This window comes from Wyeomyia smithii, chromosome 1, assembly GCF_029784165.1.
Source record: "Wyeomyia smithii strain HCP4-BCI-WySm-NY-G18 chromosome 1, ASM2978416v1, whole genome shotgun sequence".
In the NCBI taxonomy this organism is placed as follows: Eukaryota; Metazoa; Arthropoda; class Insecta; order Diptera; family Culicidae; genus Wyeomyia; species Wyeomyia smithii.
Genome location: NC_073694.1, coordinates 179,102,872 through 179,118,925, shown reverse-complemented (window position 1 = coordinate 179,118,925; position 16,054 = coordinate 179,102,872). Strand labels below are relative to the sequence as shown.

At 38.9% G+C, this 16,054-nt stretch overlaps 2 protein-coding genes across 2 annotated transcripts in view; one reads left to right on the top strand and one right to left on the bottom strand.

Moving 5' to 3' along the window:
- LOC129717735 (GILT-like protein 1) overlaps window positions 1-3,207 on the top strand; it is a 35,854-nt gene extending 32,647 nt beyond the window's left edge. The window contains exons 2-3 of the mRNA XM_055667855.1: window positions 2,280-2,768; window positions 2,830-3,207. Of these exons, the coding sequence (XP_055523830.1) occupies window positions 2,280-2,768; window positions 2,830-3,000 (660 nt within the window). The 3' untranslated portion in view covers window positions 3,001-3,207. The remainder of the gene's footprint in view (window positions 1-2,279; window positions 2,769-2,829) is intronic.
- LOC129717734 (trypsin-like) lies at window positions 2,851-4,383 on the bottom strand. The gene is made up of 3 exons (XM_055667854.1): window positions 4,212-4,383; window positions 4,031-4,148; window positions 2,851-3,974 (listed from the first exon to the last, which is right to left on the bottom strand). The coding sequence occupies exons 1-3, from the start codon at window positions 4,335-4,337 to the stop codon at window positions 3,223-3,225; spliced, it is 996 nt and encodes a 331-aa protein (XP_055523829.1). The 5' UTR covers window positions 4,338-4,383; the 3' UTR covers window positions 2,851-3,222.
- Between the last annotated feature and the right edge of the window lie 11,671 nt (window positions 4,384-16,054).

The following is a 16,054-nucleotide window of genomic DNA, read 5'->3' as shown; positions in this document are numbered from 1 at the left end:
GGCGTCATCTTTCTGTTATTTTTGTCCTTTATTGTTTGTTCGACTACCTCGTGTATACTTTTCCGTAGCTCATTCGTTTATTTTACTGACTGTCTCATTTCTGTCATCTTGCAACCTTATTTTCGATTTAATTTTTAACAGTTTTGTCTAGTTTTTGTCTCATTTTCGGTTTTCATTTTATTTCACGTCTTATTAGTCTTTATTTTGATTTATTTTTGGCTGACTTTCACAAGTTTTGTTCCATCGTTATCTCAATCATGTATCATTTATCTTATTGATATTTTACCTTTTTGCGTCAATTTCGTCTTACTTTGACTCTGTTTTCATGATTTTTATCACATCTTTTCGACTTTTGTTTGTCTCAATGTGTACACATTTTTTCTAATTTTAACTCTGAATTTTATCTTAGTTTTGTATGCTTTTTTCATATTTTACATCTTTTTTGCCTCATTTTTCTCTTTTTGCTCATTTTGTCTCGGTGTCGTCTCATTGTTTCACATTGTTTGTTTAATTAGGTTTCTATTTTGACTGGTTAAATTTTGTATAATTTTTTTTTTTGATATTTTCACTATGTTTTGTTTGTGTCATTTATGTCCTGTTCTTGTTTTAATTGAATCTGGTTTTTATTTCTTGTTTAGTTTTGCTTTCGATTATTGGTGTCTCACCTTTGTCCATAATTCGTTTAAATGGTTAATTTTGTTGCATTTTTACTAAATTATGCTTCAATTTTGTCTCTTTTTGTTGCTTTTTTCTTAATTTGTTTAATTTATGCTCCATTCTAGTTCTTCTCTTAACTGATTTGTGGCTCAATTTAGTCTCAGTTTTGTTCCACCTTTGTATAATTTTCCTTACCAATATTTTATTTATGTGTTGTTTTTGTCAATTATGTTTAGCTTTTGTTTTATGCTTCATTTTTATTTCATCACCTCTATTCTCATAAATTTTGTCTCGTTTTCGTTTCAGTTTTGCTTTACTTTTTACTTTTTTACTTTTTTGGCACAATTTTGTCACAGTTTGAATGTCTCAATTTTGTATAATTTTTCATATTGCTGTTTTACGTATGTTTTAGCAACTTTTGTTTTTATTTATTTTCATGATTTTTGTTACTCTATGTTCCATCCTTGTACTCGTTGTTGTCTATCTTCAGTCTATATGTTCAATTTTTAAATCATGTTTTTCTTTTAAGGAACAGCTCTTTGTTGTTAATGTTACACATTCGATTTATTTTACTTATTTATTTTTCGTCTTGTTATTGTTTCTTTTCGTTCAATTGTTGTTTTTCTTTCTCTCTCATTTCTGTCATCTTGTAACCTCATTTTCGATTCTTTTTTATCTAATCCATATCTTACTTTATTTTCAGTTTTGTCTCGTTTTCGTTTTATTTTTGTTCTATTTTACGTCATTTAGCCTTTATTTTGACTCATTTTTGGCTGACTTTTATCAGTTTTGTTCCATCTTTATCTCAATTATGTATAATTTTTCTTACTGATATTTTACCTCAATTTATTTGTCAATTCCGAATTAGGTTCACTTTATTTCTATATGATTTTTGTCACATCTATTTTGCTCTAAATTTCATCTTTGATTTGTTATGTCTTTTTCTTATTTCACACTATTTTTGCCTCATTTTTCTCTCTTTTTCTCATTTTGTCTCGTTTTCGTCTAATTGTCTTTCAATTTCTGCTTGATTTTGGTCTCTATTTTGACTGGTTTAATTTTGTCTCAGTTTTGTCCTTGATCCTGAATACGCAAAGACGGTTAATAATGAGTCTCAATCTAATGACACGCTTTATTGGGTATCCTTATAGCCGACATTCAGCATTAATGTTGGTACTAGCAAATTATTCTTAGCGTGAGCATTTTACTCCAGTACGAAGTTTTTTTAAATTAAGATTTTTTCAATTGGTTTACTATCATATTGGAACAGAAGACGATAACTCTCTGTCTGAGCGATGAATGAGAACAAAAATAAAAAGAATACTTAGCTTTTGGTCTACAGATGTTCGAAGGAGAATACTGTTGCTCCAAAATTAGAAACATTTTCTATAGTCCAAACACTTTTTTCGCTGTATAAAACGATTAGCTTACTGGAGACAAATTTAACACATTTCACTCGCGGCACCTTGAATAAAATAGTTTTTTGACACAAAAATAATGAGAAAGGAAGCACGGTACAGCGGTAGTCTACTTCGATCTGAATTCTATACCAGAACTAAAGTAAACAAGACTCACACCTCAGAGCATACACTGACTGACGTTTACCATTCTCTCGTTTGCAGGTTCCGGTGAACATCTACTACGAAGCCCTTTGCCCGGACAGTGCGGCATTCATCAACACGCAGCTCTATCCGGCAGCGAAGCAGTTCAAAGACAACATGGACCTGAAGTTCATCCCGTTCGGCAAAGCGACCTACCGAACGCAGGGTTCGGATACGCTGTTCGAGTGCCACCATGGACCGAACGAGTGCTACGCCAACAAGGTACATGCTTGCGCTCTGTACCACATCCAGGGTAATTCGTACCAGCCGAATAACACCCGCGAGGTGCTGATTCTCGAGTACGTCAACTGCTTGATGGAGCGGGCGCAGTTCAAATCGGGCGAGTTCCCTGGCAAGGAGTGCGCCGAAATGTACGAGATCCACAACTGGGACACCATCGAACAGTGCGCCAACAGCACCGAGGGAAGCAGTCTGCTAAAGAATTATGGCGATGAAACAAACAAGCTCCAGCAGCCGCTGAAGTCAGTACCGACCATCGCCTTCAAACAGGTAATTTCATCCGGAAACACATCACGAAGAACGTTGTTCTCTGATTTTTTAACTTTTACAGACATTCGATGCTGACAATCAGCAGCTGGCTGTGCGAAACTTCCGGGAAGCGCTCTGCAAAAATCTAAAGCCCTCACCGGTTCAGTGCCGTAATTTACCGGGAAGCGCACCCGCCCTCGCTTCCTTTGGACTGATCACACTGCTTTCGGTGATCCTGACCCGAGCGGTTTAAAGCGGTCAATTTTATGTCATATCATAACTTCTTCCAATCCATCCCTGTGGTGCATTTACTCTGTGTTACGGTGTCGAAACTAATTCCGTCCTTACTGTCTAACAGAATAAAACAACAACAAAAAAATAATATTTTAACATATCAAATTGACTGTATTGTTCGTACAAATAGAGTGACAAATAAAGTGGTCATAAGATTTTATCGTTACCAACGGTGCAATGCTTAGCTGCAGCGGCACGAATCTTTTGTGTTATTGTTTATCCAGCGCAAGAACTGGCTGACTCGGGTGTAAACGCCTGGGAAATTCTTCTGCGCACAGGCACGTCCCCAGGATACTATTCCCACCTGTTCGTAGCGTTGAGTGTCATTGTTGTACACTTGCAACGGTCCACCGCTATCCCCTTGGCACGAATCCCGTCCACCTTCGATGAAACCAGCGCAGAGCATTTTATTGGTTATCCTAAACGCCCAGTAACCGGCGCGTCGACACTGTCCATTCGACAGGATGGGAACTTCCAGTTGTTGCAGGGTAGCGGACAAACCACCGACGGCCGTCCGGCCCCAACCGATCACAACTGCGGTCTTACCTTCGTACACTTTGTCATCGGCTTGGGGCAAACAGATCGGCACCAGTCGATCGCTGCTGATCGTTACCGGAAACGTCATCTCGAGTAGTCCGATGTCGTTGTTGTTGGAGAAGCCATTGAAGAAAAATGTTTTAATCGCCTTCACACTGCGCTCCACAGACTGGGAGGTGGGCTGAGTTCGATTGTGCACCAGCAGTTGAATGCGAAACCGTGCCGGATCTTGGCGAACCACACAATGGGCTGCAGTTAGGATGTAACGATCGCTGATGAGTGACCCCCCGCAGGAGAAGCGATTGTTGTAGTACAAAGCAGCCATCCATGGGAAGGCGTTTTCTCTAGCGGTATCCCCTCCGACGATCTTCCCCTGGGGTTCGCCATTACCACATGCTAAAATGGGTAGTCATATGATTGTTGCATTTTCATCTGGGTGAATGAATACTCACTACACTCTGTACAGTTCAACACTCGAGATGACGCTATCGCTTCGATTGATTGGGTTGTCCATTCCAATTCAGAATTGTCGTCGGTTACATCAATATACCCTGTGGTGTCCCCCGGAGTCTGTCATTAGCAATTATTAGAGCTTAGCTCAGTTTAAACTTGAAATCGAAAACGATTACTTACAGTTTCCGTTGTTGATTGACGGTCGTCATCATCATTATCATCGAAGACGGTTGTTGTCCTCCCATCGATCACAGGCGGAATCACAATCAACACCAGTAGTGAAGCAACAATCAAACGGAAAAGCATGACTGAATGCAAAGATGCACTTACCACATGTGCGAATTGACCGAGGGCCGGCTCAAAACTGAATTCATGTTGAGGTCATATCATGTTGACATGCCTCGTGTCTTGCTGCTCTTTCGTTTCCCACGTAAATTCGGTCGCGCATCGGTTGGAATAGGAATAGCCTAACGGGACAATTTGTTTGGACATATACATATTATTTATTCCTTCATCATCTTCCGTCGCGGCTGATGTGAAGCAACAATCATTTCTGTTGTCTTTCAGCTTCGCCCCGAGCTGGAACTCTTCTTGGGCGTAATCGTACTCACAGTAGTTTAATTTTTCTGACTTTTGCAATTCATCTTTGTCATTAAGTCAAGTATTATATCTGATATTACTGAGAAACAATACAAATTCGCAACTACCGATGTTTAATCTAAGATAAGCATAGGAAAGCTAAGAAAAAAATGCGATAAGATGCAATAATAAAATGAGGTGAGCATTAGTGTTAATCCACCAATTCAAACTTTCATCATTTTTTCGAACTTTATCAAATAGCCCAAATCTGCGTCGAGTATTGTCAGAATTTAGTTTGTGATTTAAAGATAAAGATGAATGTATTCTAACGTCATTGACTTTTTTCCGAACGTTAGGATATTTATTAACTTCTGATCGAGCGTCTTGATAAAATATTTCACTACACATTACACTTTTTATTCACTTTCACTAAAGTGAATAAAAAGTGTAATGTGTAACGTTAGGATAAATCTAAATATATAAATTAAGGAGAGAGACAGAAATGTGCGAACCTCCATAACTTGGGAATAGATCGATTTGTACATAATTTTGTTTTTTTTTTTTATTCTCGCTTATTTTCCGTCGGTCTAGTTCCGCCACTGTTGTGGCCAATCACCGACGCCCAGGGAGGCGACTCCACACCCAGGACCCTAACTCACGACCCCCCGTTTATTAACGGACCGGCGCCAACGGCTTTACTTCCTCATGCGATGGAAGGCGTGATCCCAGAGATTTTTCGCCTCAGAAAATCTCCCGGTGTCGGCTAGGATTGAATCTAGACCAGTTGGGTTGGTTGTGAGTGGATCACGCCACCTCACAACCATCGACACCTATGTCGGCGGTGGGATTCGAACCCAGGCGTCGAGCGTGGTTGGCGGAGACGTTACCAACCACACTAGGCCCCCGCTCAATTTTGTATGTTTTCCACTTGTATGTTTTCCACTGTAGAGATAGAGGACAAATTGCGTTCTTAGAAGGCGTTGGCAGTTGGAGTTGATTGCTTTATCAATTGACAACCTTCACTACTGCTAGAGGTTTTTTCACTAAAACATGATTAATCGGTTGTTTTTCAACAAAGCGACAATGAAAGAAAATAATTCAGTTGTCAACGATTTGTGATTAATTCGGTGTATGAAGAGAGTAAGGTAAGGTAAGGTAAGGTAAGTTGAATGATATTAAGCGGTGCCTTTTAAAATATATTTGAACTCTAAGACTCTCCCAGATCCAGCATTCGGAAACCGATATACCGCCAGTCAAAAACGCGATTCAAATGCAGAGATTTCCTTGAAGCAATTGTTAGTGATTGGCAATACCTGTTAAAGTTTTCATCGGACTGGTTTCGGTTTCGAAAAATTTGTACCGAATCTCGACGAAATAGGAGATCATTCCGGAAATCATTCAGAATTCTGTTGATGTAGATGAATGAATAAAGAAGAAGTGACCAATTGTCCAACGGAGCTAACAAAATCCACAAATCTTCTATGAATGGCACCACCTGATCTTTTCACGCAGGACTACGTCTGTTTTCTATACTAGATTACACTTTGTGAAATTGAAAATGAAACAGGCAAATATTGCGTCAAATTTCAAACGATTATAGCAAGCGAACGACTTATTGCATCATAGTCATTTATGTGTCGGTCGATAGAAAAAATGTGTAACAATTGTTTGATATAATGTTCAACATTGTTGCTTTACTGCTTAATGGCGAAAAAAGGTGAAAAGTTCCAAGGTCAAGCTTTCCTATACATTTCCCTCGTTATTGGCTTGCTTCCCGAGCACAGATAACAATAACATGGACGAAATAAATTCCACTGCTTACATATTTTGACTCAACAAAGTGTTTTGGTTTGTTTGTCTTCCTCTTAGCTGCGTGGCCACGCCCTAATGGCAAAAATCTATTCTGAATACAAATACAAAAGACTGCGTGTAGAAAATTCAGCTTCAGTTTAGTTTGTTACACAATAGCGAGTGCAGTGCAGCTGTAAAAGGTGCGCGACATTGAGAAACGAGAGCTGCACTGCCTAATCGCATACCAGTTCCATATGGATTTCATCCTTTTTGAGTCAAATATCAGATTCCATCTATTTCTTGCTCTACTATCGATTAAGGAAACAAAAAAGTAAGTTTTATTTGAGAAAAAAGTCAGAAAAAATGTGAGGTCAAATTGTCCCATCTTGAAAATAATCGCATAACAGTCCCACCAAATGTTTTTACAATCCATATAATAAATACTTGGTGCTGTTTTTCAAGCTTTTTACTGTTAAAAAATCATCAAAGAATTAATAATTGTAAAATTGAAAAATATGGAGTAGTACACCTAGTGGTTGAAAGTGAGACTGGAATGCGATTATTTTGCTACTCGATGGCCTAAAAAATCACATATTAGTCTCTTCCTTATTTTTCATTGTAATTTTCACGACAAAGGCAATTCTTTTATGAAGAAGTTATGATTGAGGTCTATTTCATTGCATCATGACGAAAAAATTAGAATAACCCACCCAAACAGGAGAAATACCCAAAACAAGAAAAGTATTTTCAAGCGCTGTTTTCTCAACTTGATGATTTTCCATATGGGACTGATATGCGATTATATGCGGAGCATGTTACCTTTATTTTGCGTACGGCAGCAACAGTTACCATCGTTCGCTGCAGGATATTTTGCTGGCACAGCTACTGGAGGGCACAACGGAGAGCAAATTTTATTATGCGCGGCCAAGAAAAATATTCAAAGCTACCGTTGGTGCGATCATCAGCGTTCTGTTGCTGTTCTGCACACGTGAAGATTACGGAAACGGTTCGGTTTTATTTTGCATACGGCAGCAACAGGCACCATCGTACACTGCATGATATTTTGAGAGGAACAGCGGAGAGCAAATTTCATGCGCGGCCAACAAAATATTCAATGCTACCGGTGGTGGTGCGATCATCAGCATTCTGTAGCACACTTTTCGAGCTGAAGATTATGGAATCGGTTCTTTTTAGAGCTATAAATGCTTGAAGATAAGAGTTATGAGAATTTTCACAGCTACTACTAGCGTGAAATGTTCATCTATTTCTCAATAATCATTTTTACAATAATGACCAGGGCGCACCAAAGATAAACGGTAGTGTTGCCTATGAACAGTTTATCACAACAAGATATAACCCTCATTTCAAGAATTTTTACTGCTAAATTGAGTGACCACTCGAACACCGTTATAAGTCAAATATTGATATAGAAACGAGAATTAGTGAATCTAAGAACCAGAGTGATTTTCGCATCGGGAAAGCAAAAACTTTCTTTTGATGCTTATGAAAATTTCTCAGTAGTATCGAAGGTGTTTTGGTTTGTTCGTCTTTCTCCAATCTGCGTGGCCACGCCCTGCGTGTAGAAAATTCAGCTTCAGTTTAGTTTGTTACACAATAGCGAGTGTAGTGCAGCTGTTAAAGGTACGTCTACTTCCAGGCACTGCGGAACATGTTACCTTTATTTTGCATACGGCAGCAACAGTTACCATCGTACGCTGCAGAATATTTAGCTGGCACAGCTACTGGAGGGCACAGCAGAGAGCAAACTTTATTAAGCGCGGTCAAGCAAAATATTCAATGGTCCCAATCCACCGCATAAAAAAAGTTTTTTTTTTCAATAATGCTGTGGAAATATTGTTTTGTAGCTGCACGTGAAGTTTCAAATGATTTTACTATGCGATTTTTTTTTGTGCGGTTTCTATCCCTCGCACGAAAACTTTGACTGTATTTTGACCATAACTTCAGATTTCGGGGGTGTTTGGAAAATTTCCAGTAAGAGCGAATGTTATACTCAACAAGACCTACAACCTAGCGGGGGGTTCGTAGGGGAGCTGGGTTCGAATCCCACCGCCGACATAGGTGTCGATGGTTGTGAGGTGACGTGATCCACTCACAACCAACCCATTTGGTCTAGATTCAATCCTAGCCGACACCGGGAGATTTTCTGAGGCGAAAAATCTCTGGGATCACGCCTTCCATCGCATGAGGAAGTAAAGCCGTTGGCGCCGGTCCGTTGATATAAACGGGTCGTGAGTTAGGGTCCTGGGTGTGGAGTCGCCTCCCTGGGCGTCGGTGATTGGCCACAACAGTGGCGGAACTAGACCGACGGAAAATAAGCGAAAATAAAAAAAAAAGACCTACAACCTGCACTTGGTCACTTCAGAAGTTCTAAATCGCTGTAGCACAGTGTTATCAGCGTTCTGTAGCATGAATTTCTAACTGAAGATTATGGAATCGGTTCTTTTAAGAACTATAGATGCTTGAAGATAAGAGTTATGTGAATTTTCGCTACTACAACTAGTGTAAAATTTTCATGTATTCATGCATCGTTAGTTTTATAATAACGACCATCAAAAATAAACGGTAGTGTTGTTTATTAACAGTTTAGCGCAGCATATAATATATACATTTAGTCCTACGTCACCATTTCATACAACCCCTAGGGCTGTATACCTTGTAGTATTTTATTCGCGTCAGCTTTTCCCCAATTTGCAGGAAAATTAGTCCTCCATTTCTGGAACATGAAAATTTTCAAAATTCCCCACATACAAGCGTAGAATACGCGCTTGATGAATGTTATGCGAAAAACAAACATGACGACAATTTGAATTTCATAATTTTGAAAGAAAATCCTGATAAATCAGTAAATTGATTGATTGATAAGTCAAGAGATTGTATAAATAATTAAGAAGAAGTAATCAACTAGCCACAAGAGTTCCCTAACTCTTCTAGATCATCCAGCGATTCCCTTATTTACAGCAGTGCACATAATTTACGGTTAAAAGTTGAAAATGTCATTCTCACGCCCAGAAACCTGAACCAAACAAACTCATGCATTTGGACAAGATTGATCGTAAACCATCTTAAAACCGACGATACTTAAAGGCAAATTCAAAGGCGTTCGAACATCAACAAACTGGAACAACTCCTAAACTAGGAAAACACTAGAGACACCAACACTTACGAAATAGTACATCTGAAGGAGAAAACAGCACTTCTTCAACACTGCATAGACAGGAATCACCGGTTTAACCTGGAAAAAACAACAATTCTGGACCACATCGCCAACCGTCTGCACTTCCTATTCTCGAAGTTTGTCACATCATGAATACCGAGCATACCGTAAACAAACTTAGAGTGATATATACTTCAGTTCAAGTTTATTTTATTTCAAATGCAAAAACGGTAATATTTTAATCAGTCGAAGAAAAAAGGCCTCAAACTATTGAATTTTGATCTATTGAATTGTCTAGCTGTCTTACGAATCTAAGAAATACCGTTAATCACAAAGAAATCTGTGAATAAACATGAATTGAAGCAAATCGACCTATATTGCAGCCATTCAGGAGCCACTTCGGGTGCTGCTGGGAAAAACGCCTGTAAAACAGATGGAAAGTGCTAAAAATAGGTTCGGGGTGATTGGAATAGTGTCCCTCGATGGGTAACTTTGATTGATTATTGTTAAAGTTTGCTAACTTAGTTTTACAATCTGATAACAAGTTCTGACAGACAAAACAATAGAAAACATATTGGTATACTACTGTTTGAATTTCACCCAACACATTTCGAGTATTTCGTCTCAATACACAGGCGGTTCCTAAAGCTGCTTAGAATATGTTCCCTACCTTACTTTTATTTAGAAAATTTGTCCTATAATTATAATTTTTTTTTGCCCTCATAACCCGGTTACAGTAAACGAATGCTAGCCACAATTCAATCTTTGACCGTTGAAGCTCAAAACATAAAGCTATTAGACATGAAACGATATCCTTTCTGTAAGTGACTGTTTTCTGATTATAGAATTTTTGTAACAACTTGTCTATTTGTAGGATCCTTGAAAAAGATTTTATATTTAATCGAAATGTCGGAAATAGAAAATGAAAGCCGATATACTCTATTTTACTGTATTATTAGTAATATTTACGCATGTTTGAAGGCTGTGACACAGTATAAATTCGTCAAAAATATAACTACGTGGTTCAGAAACGGTCCCACTCGTGCGTTTTTAACTCCCACGGACAAATATCATAAAGTGCAACTGGAAGGAAAATCCCGCTCGCCAGTTAGCCTGTGCAAATATTGTACAGCATTTCCCATCATCAAATGCTACTTGTACAAACGCCGCACATACTTTTCGATGAACTTTTTCGCTAGCGCAACGTATATTAAGCTCTCTTAGAATTCCTCCCGTGAGAGTTACTGCGGATGTTTGTCTTTTCGAATGTTTTAGTGTCTTAACACCACTCCAGCAACACGCTACACTACGGTAATAAACTGCCCAAACCTGGCTGGCCAAAATAGGGGGTTCAAGCCATTCCGTATGTGTAGCAGTGCCAACCGAGGGCGGTGTGTTTATCTTTGGACAAAACAGGAAGTTCGCGTCGGGTGTCGTTTGCTGTTTTCACTCGGATTTGATAAACACACGCTTAGCTTCCCATGTCAGTTGCCAGAATAAGTATGTAAAAGAGAACAACCAATCCAGCGTACTATGTACTCTTATCACCCACTTGAGTTTTATGAATCAATGAAAAAAAAAGAAGGGCAATTAAATGTACAGCAATCGGAGGGATGAACCCCCGACAACCGCAGCATCTGTGTTTTGTCCACAAGCACACAGTTCATAAATTACTTTGTTTTCATGGCATGTGCAACAGGTCGCAGATGGGATCTAAATTTATCATCATTATCAGCACTGTAATTACTCACGATTACCGGTCTTTTTACCATACCCATGGGAACTGCAACGTGACTATGCACCCGGTTTTTAGATACAGTCCAGTGGAATTGGTTTATTAGCTCAATTAGTCTAATATATGATTGCGGGCTGCAGAAGTTTGTGATTACGCGTATTACATGTTGAGCTAATCAACAGTTTTATGTTCCACTATGCTGAAGTTGAGATGTGAAATAATCTGAACCTCTGTGTTGCGAAAGCGAGTAGAAACAAATGTATTCCTACATTATTCGAAAAACGATGAAAAACTGTTGCAATTTTAAACTAAATTAGGTTTTTTGTTTTATTTCACAGTAAAGAACAAAACCGTCCATTCGAGCGTAATCTGTAGGTTGCTAAAAATTTTATAGAGTATTTTAAGGAGTTTAACGAATTTGGAAAGGATCAGTCAACAAAGTAATTTTCTATACCTTTTTTCGTGATGGGATTTGATATGGAACACCCTTTGTTCGGGTTAGGTTAAATAATCTCTAGAAAGCAAAAGAACACGTCTGGTCAAAGTTTCAAAATCGTCGTACGGAACAGTTTTGAGTAAGGCCCTTTTAAAGGTCGTAAAATATAAAAAGTGATATAAAAACGACGAAACACACATTCTACAGCACGTTTTTCAACCATCATTTCATGAAATAACTTCCAAAATATTTTCTACACATCCCGAGTATTATATTTCATAACATTTACAATTGGTGGAAAGATTTATTTGATAATCTCACAGTGGTCTAAACTCAAAAAATCGTGATCGTTTTGAAGAGGATCAATATTTCTTTGGTCAGTTTTATTATAAGAAGGACTAATTTTGTTCAGAGAAAGGAGTCTTGGCGAAACCTCGTTCTGGGGAGAAAATTCACTTTTTTGTCGAGAAAAAGTAAAGCTTAAAAAAATTCCATCAAAACAGAATAATTATTGAGTGTATTATATTTTTAAAAAGGTGATTGATAAGGCTTTCAGAAAGACGAGTGTTTTTGTAGTTTAAGGGATGAAAGAAAGAAGATAGAGCATAACAAAAACTAAAATAGAGAAAAGTAACTTCCGGGGTTCCTCAAGGTTCTCACCTGGGCCCTCTTCTTTTTATATTATACGTGAATGACATTTCCTTTCTTCTCAAATCAATACGTGTGCTTGTATATGCCGACGACATGAAGCTCTTTATAGATATAATCAATGCAGAAGACTTCGAAATATCCCAGAATGAAATCAATGTATTTTACACTCGGTGCAACAAAAGTCTATTGCAACTCAACATCAAAAAATGTAATTCAATAGCATTCAGCAGAAAAACAGTAACACCACCTACAAACATTTTCTTAGGAAACCAACCAGTAGAAAAATGCAAAATCGTAAGGGATCTAGGCGTAATCTTAGACTCCAAACTTACATTCATAGAACTTTATAATACAATTATCAACAAAGCAAATAGTATGCTGGGCTTTATAAATACGTCCGACCAATTCTGGAATACTATAGCATTGTATGGAATCCCAAAAATCTGTCCAAAAACAATTTCTTTTGTACGCGCTTCGTAAGCTAAATTGGACAGCATTTCCCTTACCATCATATGAAGCACGCTGCATGCTTATAGACATACAAGCACTTAAAGAACGCCGTGAACTTTCAATGCTTTATTTTATCAATGACATTATTTCTCAACGCGTGCAATCTTCTAAATTATTATCGCAACTAAATTTTTATGCACCCAGTCGTCAATTAAGAAATCGTAAAATATTTTCGGAAAGCTCTCACAGAACTAACTACTCAAAAAATGGCCCAATAAATCGCATGATGCGTCACTATAATCAGCACTGCGAAAATATCGACATCACTATGGGCAGAAATCAAATTAAAAAACGACTAACTACTGGAAATAATGTATAGAATATAAGAAATCATTGTATTATTAGAACTGTAGTCTACATTTGCTTGACGAAAATAAATAAATAAAAAGAGAAAAAAATCATTATTTTCAACTTTGTTGGTCAGCATCTTTTTTCTCCCAGGAGCTTCCGGGCTGGGTCCTTGTTTATTTCCAAAGTTTAAGAAAATTTGGCGGCAAAAAATGGACTTTTTTCAAATTGTGATAAAAAATAACTAAGACAGATAGTTGTGTTCAATAAATTTTACACGGAAGGTTATATTACCTTACTTGCAAAAAAATTCTACGCCCTTGCGAGCGGCCTTCCGGCAGTTAACCGAAAACGTGCGTGTAGGCATGTTTTTGAGTTCTTTCTTTGTTTTATTTGTCAATTTCTCCTCAGTTTTCGCGACAAAACTGTTGAAGTAGATCCTACGATTCAGGTTAGTCCAGAAATTCTCGGTGAGACGCATTTTGGGGACGTTGGGCGGGTTCGCCAACTTGGTATTTGCCGCTCCATCTGCTTCAACGCTCGCTTCGAGTAATGGGCCGATGCATGATTCGGCCAGAACACCGCATCTTTGGCCTTTTGGTATTTCTTGATGAACGACTTAGGTACTTCGTACTATAAATTTTCCCATTCACGGCCATTCCGGAACGAAAGAAGAGCGGCTTTGACAGCCCTTTCTCGCTGATTGTCAGCCACAGTAGTCTTCTTGGGGAGCTTGGTGTGGGAGATGAACTACCTCGGTGCTCACTTCCTTCGTGGGAGAAGTATAATACGAGTGCCTTGTTAGTCGTTGCCAGCCAGGGTGAGACAGATCTCATCGTCCATCACCACCGCCACGTCGCGATTTGCCGGGAAAACCGACTTGGCCATCATATTCAGGCGTTATCGCTGCGTCATTGTCTGCAGCTCCGAAACCAGTGGACGGGACTGCCACTCGCCAGGAACTTTTTCACTGATTGGCCGATTGCACCGACCTCCCGGCCAAGCACACGCAGTGATGTAGCTACTTTTACCTCGGTCTTCCTCTTCAGCATCCTTTGGAGCTTTTTGTCGCTCAGGGTCGTCGGCCGTCCGGCACTGGGTTTTCTCTCGAAGCTCTGATTTTTGTTCAATAGTGTCAAGTGTTGTAGAAGCCGGAACGCGTGTATCCGGTGTCCACGACCTGCCGCACGATGTCCGTTTTCGACGCGACGGGGTATCGTTCTTTAAACGGGCACACTTTCGAACAAAATGGCTTCACTCTTCTCGCCATTACGGTTAGTGTTCGACTGATATAGCTGTGAAATTTTTTCTGCTGACCCATGGGTTACTATGATTGTTGCTGCATGGAAAGTTTCGTCAGTGCGTGTAAAGGCAAATAAAAAATCCTCAAATAATGTCCATTTTTTTAACGCAAACGTTACAAGCGCTGAGTGAGAATAAAAGTGATGAAAAATTGAAAATTTGTTAAAAACCTCAAATTGAATATAATAATGACAAAAAAAGGTTTCCTTTTTTTGGACGGTTTTAGTTTTGGCAACTGAAATTTAAAATTTCGTTGCTAAAAACGGAAACTTACTGTATTTAAAAATCATAAAAAATCGGAAAATTGAGATATCAAACAACGGCTATGTAAAAAGTTAAATAATCCATTTTTACACACTAAAACAAAATTTCTTCCAAATCGGTTCAGTAGATGCTGAGAAAATGGTGGTCCCCGTGGTTCGGTGGTTAGCGATGTCGGTCGGCTAGCTCTCCGACACAGTTGTGATATCGGGTTCGATTCTCGATCAGGTCGAGAAACTTTTCAAGCTGGAAATTTTCTCGACTCAGCACTGGGGCACGGTGTATCGTTGTTCTTATCCTACAACATGCAAAATGTGCCGAAAACAATATCGATAACGAATTCTCTCAACTAATCTAGTTGATCGAGACCGCATAAGCCCCCAGGCTAGCGTGCGATATTGTTTGTTGTTAGATGCTGAGAAAAACTTACCACCAGTTGAAAAACCATGGTTTCGAGAAAAGCGCTGCCAACAGCGTGCCAAAGGGTGTAGAAAATGGCGATACGAAATTGAGCGATTTCGAACTGCCGGTGAAAGTGACGCCAATGTTAAAATCCGTGGAAGCTACAGGCAATTTCGGTTGCCACTAATAATCGTATCCGTAAACGAGGTTGTAGCTATCAAAGTGATAATTCATGGAAGCAGCATTTTTTTCGGTGGCGGAACGCGATTATCGCGAGTGCTTGCCATAAATCCGCGTGGGTGAGCGCTAGGTAAACTTATAAAAGCTTGAGAAGCGCGAGTGCAGGAAGAACACAATGGTTCAGATAAAACACGGGAACCGAAAGATAAGTGTTAGTGTTGGTGACTTTATGCTTGAGAGTTTTTCGTTTTCCGTTTGGTTTGCATGGTAGAAAGGATAAGCCGGAGCAGTTTTATTCTCTCTGCTTTTGACCAGTGGCGTCTCGTGGATTTGGATATTGACAGTGCACTCAAGGTTGTCCTGTACAAACAACTACCTCTCCCTCCCAGTGGCCATCACCAGAAATGTGCAAAATAAAACACATGCATTTTCTAAAAATGTTCACGAAAATCAGCGTATAAAATATCCACAATTTGCTATGACGGGATTATTATATTCAATAAATTAACAAGGGATTCTCCCGCGATTCGACCACATTTGGAAATAAAATTATGTACTACCTCGCTTGATTTTTTCCACAACTTCCACTTTTTATTCGAAATTTTACGAATTGTGTACTAGCATCTCTGCTAAGGTTTGTTCTACTTAGTATTTGACCGTTTCCATTTATTCACTGCAGCGCCTCTAGTTGTCGTACTAAAAAACTAATGACA

What these genes read in the sequence shown, in the direction of transcription:
- LOC129717734 (XM_055667854.1), bottom strand. Translation starts at nt 4,337, where the DNA reads ATGCTTTTCCGTTTGATTGTTGCTTCACTACTGGTGTTGATTGTGATT. An exon ending in GTCAATCAACAACGGAAACT is followed by an intron (nt 4,149 to 4,211) that starts GTAAGTAATCGT and finishes TGCTAATGACAG; the next exon opens with ACTCCGGGGGACACCACAGG. An exon ending in GTTGAACTGTACAGAGTGTA is followed by an intron (nt 3,975 to 4,030) that starts GTGAGTATTCAT and finishes TACCCATTTTAG; the next exon opens with CATGTGGTAATGGCGAACCC.